The 15,946-nt window shown below is 33.7% G+C and overlaps 1 protein-coding gene across 1 annotated transcript in view; it reads left to right on the top strand.

Moving 5' to 3' along the window:
• The window catches only part of LOC122808301 (melatonin receptor type 1C-like), a 68,490-nt gene extending 53,741 nt beyond the window's left edge, over positions 1 to 14,749 (top strand). The window contains exon 2 of the mRNA XM_044079267.1: positions 13,941 to 14,749. Coding sequence (XP_043935202.1) covers positions 13,941 to 14,749 — 809 coding nt within the window. The remainder of the gene's footprint in view (positions 1 to 13,940) is intronic.
• Positions 14,750 to 15,946: the final 1,197 nt, after the last annotated feature.

A 15,946-nucleotide genomic window follows, 5' to 3' on the forward strand; every position in this document is an offset into this window, starting at 1 on the left:
CAGTCCTGGGGGGTTTCCTGCGTCCAGGGTTAGTTGCCACCACATTTCCCTGAACTCAATTTTTTCTTCCCAGGGCCCCCCCCCCCACCATCCAGTTTAACTTGTTCCAAGACCAAAAAGTGAATTTTGCTTCAGGCCATTTTTTAAATGTTTAAATAAAGCACTGGTGTCCTTACATGTTGCCACTTCATAACAATGTTCGTATATCCTTCTTTTTAACCTTCTATCAGTTTTTCCCACATAGAAGGATTTACAAACTGTGCAAGAAGCTAAATATACTAAACATTTTGATTCACAATTGTCTAGACCCCTACTTATCAACCATTTCTTTCTACTTTCTAAATAAAACTTATCTACATTCATAATATAGTGACACTGATTGCAGTGTCCACATTTATAGGTCTCTGTTTTGTTTTTTATTTTAGTCTTTTGTTTGTTCTCTACAATCAGCTTTATGTTCTGAGAATTTTTATATATTATTTTTGAGGCATTTTTGATATTTTGTCTATGTCTGTAATGGCCACAAACCTTTCCCATTCTCTCAGAAATTTCTTTTTGACAATGTTGTTTATAGCATTATATTCCAAAGCTAGTACTTGCTCATAATTGGAACCATTACTATATTTTCTAACCTCATCTATTTCGTTCCAACCACCATTGTTCAGGATTGGTTGGAACCTATTGGTTCTACCTTTTTCTACTTCATCCCTTATGTCTTTAATAAACTTAAGTGGATATCCTCTTTTGAGGAAAATAGATTCTAGAAAGTCACATTCTACCTCAAAATCATCGTCTGCACTAGTCATCTGACTCCCCCTTATGAACTGCCCCTTTACAATATTTTTCTTACAGTGAAGGGGGTGGGCACTATTGAAATGCAAAAAAGAATTGCAATATGTTTCCTTTCAAAATACTCTTGTTTCAAATTTATTATTTACCTTATGAATTTCTATGTCCAAGTATTGCACATTTTTTTTCGGAAATCTTGTGTGTAAATCTTAAAAATTGGGTTGATTTATTCAAATAATCCAGGAATTCTTCTAATTTCTCACTTCCTCCCTTCCAAAAAATTATGATATCATCTAAAAATCTACGATATAAATTCCAATCGTTTCTAAATTCTGTGGGAATAATATATTTCTCTTCCCATTTAGCCAGAACAAGGTTTGCAAGAGTTGGTGCGCAAGCTGCTCCCATAGCTACTCCTTGTGTTTGTTGAAAGCATTCACCCTTGAAATATAAGAAGTTATTTTTCAAAACCATCTCCATTAACCAAGTGTTAACCAGTTTTTCTTTTTGAGATAGTTCCCTATCTTGATAAACTATTTCTTCAAACATTTCCATACCTTCTTTCCATGGAATGGATGAGAACAAATCCACTATGTCAATGGTTAAAAATAACACATTCTCCTCATATAAATCGTGGGAAATAGCTTTCAATAGATCCCAGGAGTCTTTCAATATCAATTCTCTTCCTACCCAAGTTCTTTATAATTTTGTGTCCACATATTTGGCTAAAGGGTGTGTTTTTGACCCTTCAGCAGAAACTATGGGTCTGAAGGGGGGATCAGTTTCATTTTTATGAATTTTTGGGATCCCAAAAAGGGAGGGGATCCTAGGTTTATCTACCTTTAAGTACCTATAGGTGCTGAAATCAATTTGTTCTTCTTGCACCATGTCTAGTAAACCCAAATCAATTTTGTGGTATGCAATATTGACTTAATTTCTTGAAACACAAGAGTACTTTCCATCTTCCCATAAAATACTATTCATTTTACTTTCATACTGAATATTGTCCACTATAACCACCCCCCCCCCTTTATCAGGCTTCATTACCCAAATTCTAGAATTGTTTCTCATATCATCCAAACAATACTTTTCTTCTTTACTTAAGTTATCTTTATATCTAGTATGTTTGTGTTGTTCTTTCCTTACTTCTTGTTCTATTATTTTTTCTAGATTTCTTAATTGAGGGTGGAGTGGGGGGTTGTAGGTGGTTTTCCGTCTCAATTCCCTTTTATCCTTATTCATAGGGGTTTGTAGGACACTATGTAAATTCACCTTTCTTAAAAACATCTTTATATCCATTAGGGTTTTAGCAATATCTCCCTTTTTGTAGGGAATAAATTTTAACCCTTTTGAAAGCTGTTCGAAGTGCCCCTTCTTTATATTAATGCCACTAAAACTGTATATAAAAAAATTGTTAAACGTGTTTTTGATTCCGTTTGTAGTCACTATTTCACAATTGTTTGTAATGGGGGGTTGGAGTTCCTTCAATACCTTCCTCTTCCCCTCGTCCCCCCCCCCCATTGAAAATTTGATTGTGGAGATCTCTTTTTTGTTCATAAGCCTTTCTGATCTCCTTAATGGTGGAAACTCTTCATCATAGTTTTCATTCTCATTTCCAAACTCATTCTCTGCACATTGACCCTCAAATCCCCTTTTATTTTTTTCAAAGGGACCATTCAACCTGTCTCCACCCATATATTTGTTTTTATATGGTGGTTTGGGATAACTAACCTGATTATTATAGTCTATAATGTCTCTTTCCAATTTTTTAAGCTTTCTGTTGATTACTTCACTACACTTAAAATCAATGTCTTTCCTTAACTTGAAGTACTTGTCTTTCTCTTTTTGAATAGTGAACATTAGATCATTTTTAATGCACTGGTCAGTTTCTTCAATATCCTTGTATATAGTTTCTAAAACCCTATTGTTTTCTTTGATCATAAGTTTTAAAACATCTAGGCCACAATTATTAAATACAGTGAGCAATTCTTTGTGAAACACAGATCCTGCCACAACATTGTTGGGAAATTTCCACACCCTTAACCCCTTAGTAACAAATTCCCTGTTTAAACATTCCCTTAAATATTCATTTTCGATATTCAAATTCCTGTATTTATACATAAGTTTAGATAAATTGTCCAACATAACAGCGTAGGTGTTATTACTTAGGTTGGAACCTTTCCTGTTGTTGTTTAACTTAAACACACATTTGGTTTTTAACCACACATTAATTTCTTCTTGAGGAACGATTGTCACAGTACCTGAATTGTTTCTGTTACGAATAGGTGACTTCACTACTGCACACCCCAAGCCATTGTTGATCTCTATTCTTTCATCGTTATGTCCAAAAACATTCGGTGTATATAAAGGGTTAAAGGTTCCCTCATTAACATCACCAAGGTCGCCGGCATCCCCATAACTGCCAATAAGCTCCCTTCCTTCACGGATACCACCATCTGCAGGTTTGGTAAAACTTTCGGTTCTACAGATCCTCCGTTTACTCATGTCGCCATGCATCTGTACCAAGGATTGGCTTAGGGGAGTCAGTAGGTCAATCAGTTCCGTAAGCTGACCAATCAGCTTATGAGATAGGCCCAAATCGTCCTGCCCCCTGGATTCAGGAAGCGAGGTAATCTCCATCTTCGTTCTGCTGAATGTTCACAATAAAACCAAAAACAAAGCAGAAACCAGACCAAATTGTACTGGTAACCAACAGACAACCACAAGCCTGGAAAAACGAAGCAGGAGGTGCCAAAAAATAAAGTCCTTTATTAAGCCACAACGTTGAAATGAAAGCCCACCATTAACGCCTTTACCATAAACAAGTATGTTTTCGTCAAAGAATCATTCGACTTCATCAGATGCTGACAACCATACAATACTCCATTTTTATTGGTGTGGTTTCATTTCAACATTGTGGCTCAATAAAGGACTTTATTTTTTGGTACCTCCTGCTTCGTTTTTCCAGGCTTGTGGTTGTTTGTTGGTTACCAGTACAATTTGGTCTAGTTTCTGCTTCGTTTTTGGTTTTGTTAAGATGATATAGTTGGGTTTAATTTGTATTCTTCAATATCTGTATCATGTCTTATTAAATTTGCCCATGGTTCCATAACTAATGAAAATAAAAGAGGGGATAAAGGACACCCTTGCTTAGTACCTTTTACTACTGATATATTTTGAGATATACTAGTACCAATTTTAACATAAGCTTGGCTACCTTCATACAACAGAATGATAAGATTGATACAATTATTGGAGAAATTTAATTCCTTTAATAGAGTGAACAAATATTCCCATGTAACTGAGTTGAAAGCACAATTTATATCTAAACTAACTAGGGTTAAATTTGTTTTAAGATTTTTCACTGAATCAATTAAAGTTAATATTCTTTTAATGTTATCATATGAAGTTCTCTTTATTATAAACCCTGTTTGATCACTATCAACTAATTTGGGTAAAAATGTTTTAAGCCTTTCTGCATAAATGGACATAAATATTTTGTAATCAGTGTTTAATAGGGAAATGGGTCTATAGGAGGTACACTTAGAGGGATCTTTGTTAGATTTTAAAATAGGAGAAATAAAAGTGTATTTCCAAGAAGGTGGACTTATGTTTTTGTCCTCATCAAGATTAAATACTTTATAAAGAATTTTTAGAGCATTTATAGGTAGTAATTTGTAAATTTCAGGAATGATGCCATCATTACCTGATGCTTTATTTTGCTTAATTTGGTAATGTGAATTTGAAGTTCTTTGAAAGATATTTGTTTATCAATAGAAATTCCTTGTTCTTCTGAAAGTCTTGGTTTAGTGTATTTATTAATAAATGTTTTATTTCCTCTTTAGAGTTAATTTCAGTAGTTGTTTGGTTGATGTTTATAAAAAACTCTCTAAATTCAGTTAATATATTATGAAATTCCGATACTATTTTTCCTTTTTAGGGGAGAATATTTCATTAATATGATTAAATCTATTTAATCTTTTCATTTTATTAGCAAGAATTTGTAAGGATTTAGGGTTAGAAGAGAAATTTATAAACTTGAATTTTTCATAATTTAATGTTTTAATATTTCTAGATATTTATTATTTAATATATTTATTTATTTTCTTTTATCAGATATATATGTATCACCCATATTACTAAGTTTTAAAGTGTCTAATTTACATTGTATATCTTGCAGCTCTTTATCCCAAGCTTTCTTTTTTTTGTTGTACCAATTCAATATCCTACCATATAGATAAGCTTTTAGGGCATCCCATATGTAAATTTCTGATATATCATTAGTATCGTTAAGTTCTAAAAATTCTCTACTTCTGTAGAAATAAAATTATTAAAATATTTTAATTTTGTGATATAAGCTAGGATCCTTTTTATATGAATATTAAAATTTGGATTGACTACCACATCAAAAATTATAGAATTATGATCTGATAAAGTACATGAAATCACTGCTAATTTGTTTAAGGAATCTGTTAAATTATTAGAAATAAAAACTCTATCTACCCTTGAGTATGAGTTATGTCTGAGGAAAAAAAGGTGTAAAACAAAGAAGTAGTATCTGCAAAATAATTTATATCTTTCAAAAAATAAGTATCTGAAAAGTCTTTTAATAATTTAGATGATGTAGATATTCTTCTCTTCCCATTAGTACTAGAGTCTTTGCAATCCAGAATACAATTGAAATCTCCTGCCAAAATAATGTTCCCTTTAGAGAATAGTACAATTTGATCTAGATGCTGTGTCCCTGGGATCCAACATATGTTAATCAATGTGAAAATTGTGTTCTTTATTTCTATGGTGACTGCACAAAACTTTCCTTTATTATCCTTATATGTATCTATTATTTCAGGAAAAGGCATTATGCTGTTCCATAGGATAGCTACTCCTCTCTTTTTCTTAGTATGTTCAGAACTTACTAAAATCTTATATGTTTTAGATTCAAGTCTGAATATATCCTCTGTTATTAAGTGAGTTTCTTGTAAAATACTAACTGGGATTCATGTAACTTAAGATATCTAGTTAAATTCCTCCTTTTATTTGGATTTTTTAAACCATTAATGTTAACTGATATACCTTTTAGTGTAGTCACTGAAAATTAAATGATGTAAATATAAACATACTGATCTAAGAAATACACAAGAATATATCTAATAGAAATACTATTATGATCATTAGAACAAACATAGTGTAAGATTATCATATTCTTAAAATTAAGGTTGTTTCCTACTACATAAGATATGAACATCTGAAAAATTATTAGAAAATATTTATAACATAAACATGAAACAAAATAACCAACCCGAACCCCTCTGGAGTTTAAAACTCCTAACTCGAATGATATCAGTCACTCGAATCAACCTCCTATCAAAAGCAGCATCCAATCAGCACTTGCCTAAATGTCTATAGTCATAACTATAAAAATAGGGCTTCTCATCAATATCATAAACATTTTTTTATATGAACCAAACATATAGATATAATGTTGTGTCAATTAGTAAATTGCTGACAGCTACAACTTAGGAATAAAGTACAGCATTTTCTTACATTGGTTAGTAGGTTAATAAGAACTACTATGAACTGTTAGTTCACTCTTCTGTTTTAAAGTAATCACATTTGATAAAAACCTTACAAAGAGACTATGGCATTCTTTTATTACCGAAATATGGCTAATAATGGCTGAAGTGTGATATATAGCACTGCCATAGGTGATCAGCTAAATGGAACATAGTTGTAAATGAATCACCTAAGGGCCTTCAATAACCACTAACATTGGCAGCTAATAAATAAGATGGTAATAAAAGTGATTTTACTAACAATCAACTAGCATACTGATTGTTCTGAAAGAAATAAACACTGCATTTCTTTGCCAGAAACCAAATATAGAGATTACTCATCAAGAAGTAAATCCAACAACATCCTGCTAGTTTTCTTATAACGAAACACCCTGGTGCAGTTTCTCATAGAAGAGTGACTAATAAACCTTAAAAGTCTGATCTTCCATTCATTGCATTAATTTGAGTTACCTCAAAGGGTCCATCACCATATTGAAAACTAGTGAAAAGGTCATATTAGTTCAAAGAAGCAAGGTGCTTAAATAGCTCCTGTAAACTATATAACAGCCTTATTTAAATATAATGCACTTTTTATTATTCAATTATAGCTTATACTATCTTTGAATTTTGAAAAGCTATTTCATTAACAAAACAAAAGATGGAAAGTTCACATTTTCTAATGATAAACAGATCTAACTATTTTTAATGCACCTGTCCTTGCAATATTATTGCTGCCTATGTGGTACATCCCTATCAGCATATTACACAAATGCATTTATAAAATAACCGAGATAACCTGTTATATACATCTATACATTTAACATTTTGTTAAATGCTTCATGAATATTTTCTCAGCAAGTCAATAGTTGTAAAAAATGTACATGTAACACAAGTATATAAACAGCTTGTAGCGTTATTAAATCTTCCAAAAATGCACAAATCACAACTAGTATTTCTCATCAAGATATTGGCACCCTTGTCATACATAAAGCAGATATTTTATGAGAATACTATTCGTATATAAATACATAAGGCTCAAGAGTACCTATGAAGATCAGAAAAAGTATTTAGGCTACATGCGTAGTATAATCCCTATTTATTTAAGAGATTATTGCATATAATGTCTTACAATAAGTTGAAAGTAGTGATCTAGTTATATCTTCTTTCTGTATGCTGTATGAGGAAACAAATTCGATTCAGTAGCTTCCCTGTGAGGATCAGAAGATCAATTTACGTCCGACGCCTTCATGATGATGCTTTAATAAAGCTCCGAGCTTTCTAGTCACGATGGATACCACAGTCTCAAGCTTATCATGAAGATAAAGCTTTCAAAGTGCCAGTGGGAAATAGTAAATAAAACATTACTTAACTACATATAAGGCAATGTCTCGAGACTCGCTCTATACCGAGAGAGATGAGGAAAAAAAAAAAACTTGCATACACAACACAAAGCAATGACAGCTATCAAGCAAAGCTTCACCACATTATCAACCAGACTCTCCGGTTAATCTCCAACCAAAGCACACAGGCACCAAAACATACAATTAACACAAACTACACCACACATGTCTCTACAGTGCTAGAGCACCAAACCAGAGCTTCCAATTAACCACACCAACAACTTGAAATGACAATGAAGCCATACTATTACTCCAGCCACACTGCCACTCATATCCCGGGTCAGAAGTACCATCACTAGCACAGCAATTCTGCAACTCTACATCGGGCCATCATACAAGATTCCTTTATCAAACAATTAACCATAAATCAACTAAAATACAAATACAGCAATTATAACTAAATAAAAGTTTTCCAACCATTATAAGAACCAAAATCAAGATAAACAAATATGACCACTAATGATAAGCACCACTACAAGGCATCCTGAGGCATAGATATCTGAGACAGGAGAATCACTGCAACCATGGGAATCAAACCAATAAACATTAAGATAATTAATCTTAAATAGTACAAATGAAAAAAAAATCCCTACAAATGACTATTCTACAAAACAAAATAAACAACTATTTAGTTAACTAATTTACATTATATTAAATATAATACCAAAAGCTCACCTGGATGTCCGGTTTCATTTCCCCAACTGAGTGAATCAAGTGCAAATATGTACTTGTTATGATTCATCTTTTGATATTTTTTTTTAGGGTTAAATGTTTTTCAAGTGTTGTTCTCAGCATTTCTTTTAAGACTAGGACTGGCCCACTCCATTTTAGCTACTTTTTCCAGTATGTTATTAGATTTTATATAAGTTATTGCATTGTCTAGGCCATCACAAATTTTAAAACCATCTTGATAAAATATTTTCAGTCTTGCAGGAAAAAGCAAATTTTTTAGATCTCTGACTAAAGGCAAGAAAATTTTCCTTTTTGATAATACTGAAGAAGAATAGTCATTATCAAAGCGTATAATATTGTCCTTCAGTTTGATTGGGGTTTTTGCCCATGCAGTCTATAATACCATTTCCTTATTATGGGCTGATAGGAACGTTACAATAACAGATTTAGTATAATTACTCTTGCTGTTTTTAGATGTCACCATTGATCTATGGGCTCTTTCAGTACCATATGAAAGAGCTTCCAGCAATTCAAGTACTTCAGGCAACCAGGAAGATAAACATTTTTCCATATTATTTCCCTCTATGTTATCTGGTAAGCCAAAAATTCTCACATTATTCCTACGAGACCTGTTCTCAAGGTCAGCAACCTTTGTCTGAAGAACAGAATTTTGCTTTAACAGGAACTCAACATTATGTTCACTCTCCTGAATTCTGTTATCCTTATCACTTAATGCAGTTTCCATTCCTGAAATTTGCTTCCTTTGTTGCAATAAATCTTCATGTAGAATGTCCATTTGGTGAGAACACTTTTCTTTGAAAGTGTCAATTTTTATATCCATTTTGTCTATCTTGACATTTAGTTCTTAAATAGTAGTTAGTAATGACTGTAGTTCTTTTTTGATAGTTGTGTCTTGATGAGAAGATTTAGGGAAGCTCATCCTGTTCTTTTACTATAGTACTTCCAAGTGTAACTTTGACAGGAAAACTTAAAATCTACTTGAAATGTTTTATATACTACCCTAATATATATTTTAAATAATTAATTAAAATAAAAAAAAACTATTATTAAGGAAGTTTATATCAATATTTCCTGTCAATAAATTTCTGTAAAGGCAGAGCTAATAAGAAAAGCTGCTACTCTGTGCTCATCTTGGCCACACCCCCCCATATTTAAATAAACTTTTGATGCTGATGGTTTCATTGTGACCTGGCTCTTGATCTGCTTTCAGCAGTGCCTGCCTCTTCAATTCCCCATATTCTGAATAATCATTGAAGCTGTCACAAAGAGCAACTGGTCAACTTATTCTATTACTAAAATTTCAAACCTGTGAAGGTTAGGACAATGCACACTATGTTTAGCCAGAGAGTGGGAGAAGTCCACATTTTTAATAGCCATCACATGTTCTCTGACTCTTTTGGAAAGTCTTCTAACAGTTTTGCCAAAATTATAATGTTCACAGCTGCAACATGAAGCCAAATAAATAATCTCATCACTGTCATAGTCAAATATACTTTTTGGAATTAAAGTGCAATCTGAAGGTTTAAAAAAATAATTGTTAGTGGTGTTTACAAATCTACATTATTTGCAATTATAACAAGGAAACATCCCAAAGGGATGACCCACAGATGAATTTCTAAATTAATAGGTCTGTTCTAACATTTGTTTCAAGTTACTGCACTTTTTGTAAACAGACTGTGGTGTTTGACCAACAATTTTAACTAAGTCAGAGTTACCCAAAATCCCCTTCCAATTGTCATTAATACTTTTTCTGATATTAGAATCATCCACACTCATAGGAATCAGGAAGAGAAATTCTTAATAAGTTCAGAAGCAGCATCAATATTACTTCTAAGGACAAAGCCACTATGAGGAATAGGAGGGAACCTTGTCATCCTAGCTGTTATAATATTTTGAGAGATCAATTGTAGTTTGGCCTGAGGATAACCCCAAAACCAGAACATATCTATATGAAAATTCACCTCACTGTTGGACTTGGCATCATCACTGATCAGTCTGCTGAGTCTAATAATTTGCCCCTGAAATATACTGAGTTTCATAAACTGGGGAGGTAACTGCTAAAATGCAAATAATTGTTGGTAAAGATATCTTTTCTGTATAGCCCACTTTTGAACCTGCGCTTTGCAACATCCAATTTAACTTGAACGTTTTGCCTTTACCACTGAGCACAAAATTTAACCAGGTGATACTACCATTAACGTCTTACAAAAATGAATCAAACAGTTCATTACTGCCTGTCCAAAGAAAAAATAAATCATCTATGTATCTTCTATATAGTGACACATATTTAAAAAGAGGCAGTTTGACGAAGAAGCACATTTCACACCAACACATGACCAGGTTGGCAAAATCTGGGGTCCCTTTAGCTCCCATTGCAACCCCCACTACTTGTCGAAAAATGCCTTTTTCAAAATAGAAATAATTATTGCTTAGAACAATATCATGTAACAAACAAATTGCATTAATCTCAACACCATTCAAATTAGAATAGTTGCTTAAAAATAGTCAAACAAAATCAGTCCCATTTTCCTGATCAAGTGCTGTGTACAAAGAGGGGTTCCTATCATGTGTTCGAAGGTTAAAAACTTCGAATCACTAAAGGTCGACCTTTAATGATCGAAGTTTTAAAACCTTGAATCATATAACAGAGATAGTCATAGAGTGCGGGAAGGGAAGATTTCCCTTTACTGCACTGTAGTGGGATCTCGGAGTTGGTATATTTAAGTAGCATGGGTGTGGGAGATGCAGGGGGGCTTGCCTCCCTGCATAGAGTGTTTTTGTTTTGGGCTTAAAATGTTTTTGTTTTGACATTCGAAGTATTAAAAGTTTGATCATTAAAGTTCAAACTTTAGTGATTCAAACGGGTAATGCTTCAATATTCTGATATATACCCACAAAGAGATACTATTAATAGTACCAGCAATTTGCTCCTTACCCTGAAACTCGTACTTCAACTGGTTAAGGAACAACCAAGAGGCCATTAAATAAAAAGGACTTTTTTGCTCTATAGGATTCAATATATTTCCCAAATAAAAAGCAATAGTAATATGTTCCTGTTAGGAGCCAAAACAATAGGCCAGAAAGGAGGTTTCTCCTTATACTTGTGAATGTTAGGTATACCAAATATCCTACCATGCTATGGTTGTTAAAAAAGTAAAAATTCAAACAGTTGCTAATTAATATAACCCTGTTGCAATAAATCTAACAACAAAAGATCAACTAGCTTAAAACTATTTCTGACACCTTAGAAACTTTCTTATAACTTTTGATGTCTGATAGTAAATCGAACATGGCATTTCTATAATCACAATAATTCATTACAACCAACTCATTTCCTTTGTCTGCCTTCATATATCTACTGTGGCCATATTCAACAACCACAACTTGGAAATACTTCTGTCATGCTAGATCAATGACTGTTGTTTAACAGTGATCACACAACAGTAAGTTAAGGTCTTTAATTCAAAGTGGGTCTGAGAGGACTTGGAAAAAAACCTCTGACAGAGTGACACTCTAGGTGGCTGCCTAGGTTACATGTACCAGAGGCCGGCAATAGCTTGGTACCACATAATAGGTCCCACAGGTGGCCATTGTGACATACACTGACTGGTATTTGATGCCATATTTCTCTGCAACACCTCTAATTAGCTAGTAGTTGCTTCCACAATGAGTCATTCATACAGACATACTGACTGGCATGTAGTAACAATATTGTTTTACATACTCACATGCACACACATCAATATATACATTGAAAGACATTTAATAGCAGTATCGTTACATTGCAACAAGTCTCTGTCCCACATCAAAGCAGCCTGTCCTACAAAGGGCCAAACAATCCCACAACTATGAAATCACAGCCACAACCACAGTCTCTCGCATTCATCTAGAAGTATACAAACCTACACATACACCTACATGCACATGCATACAAACTTACACAGCCACATTTAAGGTACATGTAAACCCACAGATAGACACAAACCTACACAGAGATGCATACCCACATGTACACAGCCACTCAGCTTAGACATAGCCACACTCACCCAGTTTTGCAAATGCACAAACTTATAAAGACGCAACGTCCAAAGAGTTAGATAAGAAAGAAAACTGAAAGAATAGTGGCATTGATTGGTGTGAAATGTGACACAGACAAAAATTGTGGTTGCTCAATACCAAAGGATCATACCTTTCAACTTTCCATCACCAAAATGTGGAACACTTTCAAAACAACTTAGGAAAGGAAGTGCACTGCATGACCAATTAGTGCTTCTTTATACATATGAAAAGTTATTTTAATACGATTCACTATTGCTTGTCATGGATATTTGATAAAAACTGTTAACAATGGTGGTGTGACAGACCCTTTCAATGTGGAACAACATAGAACATGCATACCTCTGACATGTCCCTGATTTTACAAGCTTATCCTCCTGATTTTACCTCATAGTTTTGTCATGTCATAGCATTTGTTCTTTCAGTTAACTTTTGATGACTATAGTCAATCAATAACATCAGACATTAAAATTTCATAGGTTCATAGGTTCATAGGTAGGTACTAGGATATTGGCCCTAGGGCCTATACAAGCCTAGCCAAAAAGATACCCTGGCTTTCGCCACCCAAGAAAATTATACTTCTTATTGTTTAGAAAATGCATGCTGATACAAAACCTATTGTTCTCTTTCCTACACCAGTTAAAAAAATGGAATTAGAAATCAGCAAAATCCTACAACCAGTTAGATCATTTTTTTTCATTCCCTGCAGTTGCCTATGACCAAAAAAGAAACAAATGTAATATGTACTAATGGAAGTGGAATTAGCCTGTCACTGCCAATGCTTGCACAAATGCCACTGCTCTTGCTTTCTTTTGACCCCACCCTACACACACTCTGCTGTAAGTCATCTTGGGGGGGGGGGGGCAGCCACAGTTTTCACATGTCAGTAGCATTTTAGGTTTGATTGATCATTGTTCTTTCTTGAACTTTTGTAAAACCATCTTGTTCTAGTATTAGGTGGATACAGGACTGGGGGCATAGCTTAGATGCTGGGTAAGGGGAGTTAGTTTTATGAGGGCATATAGGCCCGATAATGACATGTATATCTTGATGGTGTCTTTTCTTACTTTACATTTTTGCTTTTTATGTTATAGACAAATGTTGCCTTTTACATGCAGTATTTCTGCACAATGCAACTATATTGGGATTTCTGTAATTTGATTTCAAAAGTGAGAATACAGCAGCATATATGTAAAGCTATGTCCCCCAAGTCAATTTCTAAATGGGAACATAAAGTACAAATTTATAGTTTTGGTTTTGTATGTCAGCTCCTTGATGTTCAAATGATATTTACTACTGCATATACTGTGTATGTTTGCATGTGTCTGTTTGTCAGTGAATGTGTGTTACTTTTTGCAATGTTTAGTTTCTAAATAGTTTAATGCTGTTACAGAAAGTTCTAAGTATTTCCTACTATTAAAATATTCTGTTTTATTTTTTTTCTTTACAGGGAATATCTTTGTTATTAGTTTATCTGTTGCTGACCTGATGGTTGCAGTCTATCCTTACCCTTTACTGATTAATGCAATTTTACAAAACCGGTGGACCTTGGGAGTAGCACAAAGCAAGGCGTGCTCAATCATGATTATGATCAGCTTTGGTGGATCTATGTACAACATTATGGCGATTGCTGTTAATCGATATTGCTGTATTTGTCACAGTCTCAGTTATGAAAAGTTGTACAGCATGAGAAATACTTACTATTATACCCTACTAACATGGTGTATCAGTATAGCTATACAGGTTATTATAATTTTCTTTGGTACATTGCAATATAACCCGAGGTTATATTTCTGTGTAATTGTGCTAAATGTAAATGTTTCCTTAACTACAGGCCTAGCATTATTTCATTTTATAATACCAGTGACTGTTGTGATTATTTGTTATTCAAGGATATGGATCCTAGTCATTCAAGTCAGGTATCGAATCAGACAAGAAGGAAAGCAAACGTTGATAACTCTTGATTTAAAACATTTTGTAACCATGTTCATGGTCTTTGCTCTTTTTTCTGTCTGCTGGGGACCACTGTGTATTTTAGGTCTAGTTATTGCTTTTAGCCCAGTGAAGCAGGTGCCTTCATTTCCTGACTGGATATTTGATTTAGGCTTTTATATGGCTTCATTCAATAGTTGCTTAAATGGCATTGTGTATGGTGTTTTTAACTCAAATTTCCGGCAAGAATATATAAGAATAATACAGGCTGTTTTTCATTTTATAAGTAATAGATGTGAGAGATGGAAGAGAAAGTGTAATGGTTAAAGTGGTTGCATGCCAAAGAGTCTCTTTCAAATATATACATTTGTACAAATCTGTATTAGCATTCAGTAAAAAATAAGTATGTTACTTGTTACTGTTGTAGAATTCCATTGTTTTGGAGTATATGAAATATGTTAAAATGGAAGAAATGGGTTAATAAAAGGAAACAGTTTATTATTTTGCCCCTAAAGTTCCATTTATGTAGTAAAACTGTTGTAAAACTTTGCATTAAACTATATGAGTGAGAAATCCTCAGTACATATCAATGGCCATGCATGTATATGTGTGCTGATATTTGTATGTGTTTGTATACTTTACAAAGTAAAGTAAATAAATAATCAATGTGGTTCAGACTCAGAAGCCATTGAGAAAAAAGATTTAATCTAGGGCAAATTATTCTTATCCTAATTTCTAATCATTAATTAAAATATAGTGGATTGTATAGGTGGTGATATTGAACTAGGTAAAATAGTTTTGTTTTGTTATGTTTGTGTTGGTCCAATAAAACAAATGAAAAGAAAAGTTGCTTTATACTCTTTCACAGCCAGTCTAACCAAGATAGTAACATTATTTGCTTACAGATCATTTTGTTTGAAAATGAGGAGAATGCAGCGGGCAGTGAGACAGAAATGAACTTTGCAACCTATCTGCAGTTTTATTTTGGTCTATAAAAAATAACATATCATTTTATCATCTTTGGTTTCTCTTGTCTGACTTTTAGGAGGACCTTGGGAAGAAGAGGCAGAGTAGGAAAGGTGTAAACTGATAGGTTTTTCCAACTGAAGGATAGGGCGTTCACTTTCCATGCTTGTATGTGATAAATCCTTGTGCAGAATCTTTTCAATTGATAATTTTGAGGAGAGGCAAATAGATCTATATCTGGGCTCCCACATTTCTTTGTTATCATGCTGAAGACTTGTGGATCTAGTTTCCACTCATGAGGATCTATAAGGTTTCTGCTTAAATCGTCTGCCAGAGTATTTTGTTTTTCTGGCAGGAATTGAGCTTAAAGATGTAATTGGTAAGTCAAATCTATGTCCCACAGTGCCATGGCTAATCTGCAAAGGGGGTATGAGTGAGTGCCCCCCCTGCTTGTTTATATACCACATGACCGTGGTGTTGTCTGTCTTTATCAGTAGTTGTCCTGCATGCAGTAAATCCTTGAAGCCTTTCAGGGCATTTTGAACAGCTAGCATCTCT

Source organism: Protopterus annectens, chromosome 8.part0, assembly GCF_019279795.1.
Source record: "Protopterus annectens isolate FY-2018-M chromosome 8.part0, PAN1.0, whole genome shotgun sequence".
Classification (NCBI taxonomy): domain Eukaryota; kingdom Metazoa; phylum Chordata; order Ceratodontiformes; family Protopteridae; genus Protopterus; species Protopterus annectens.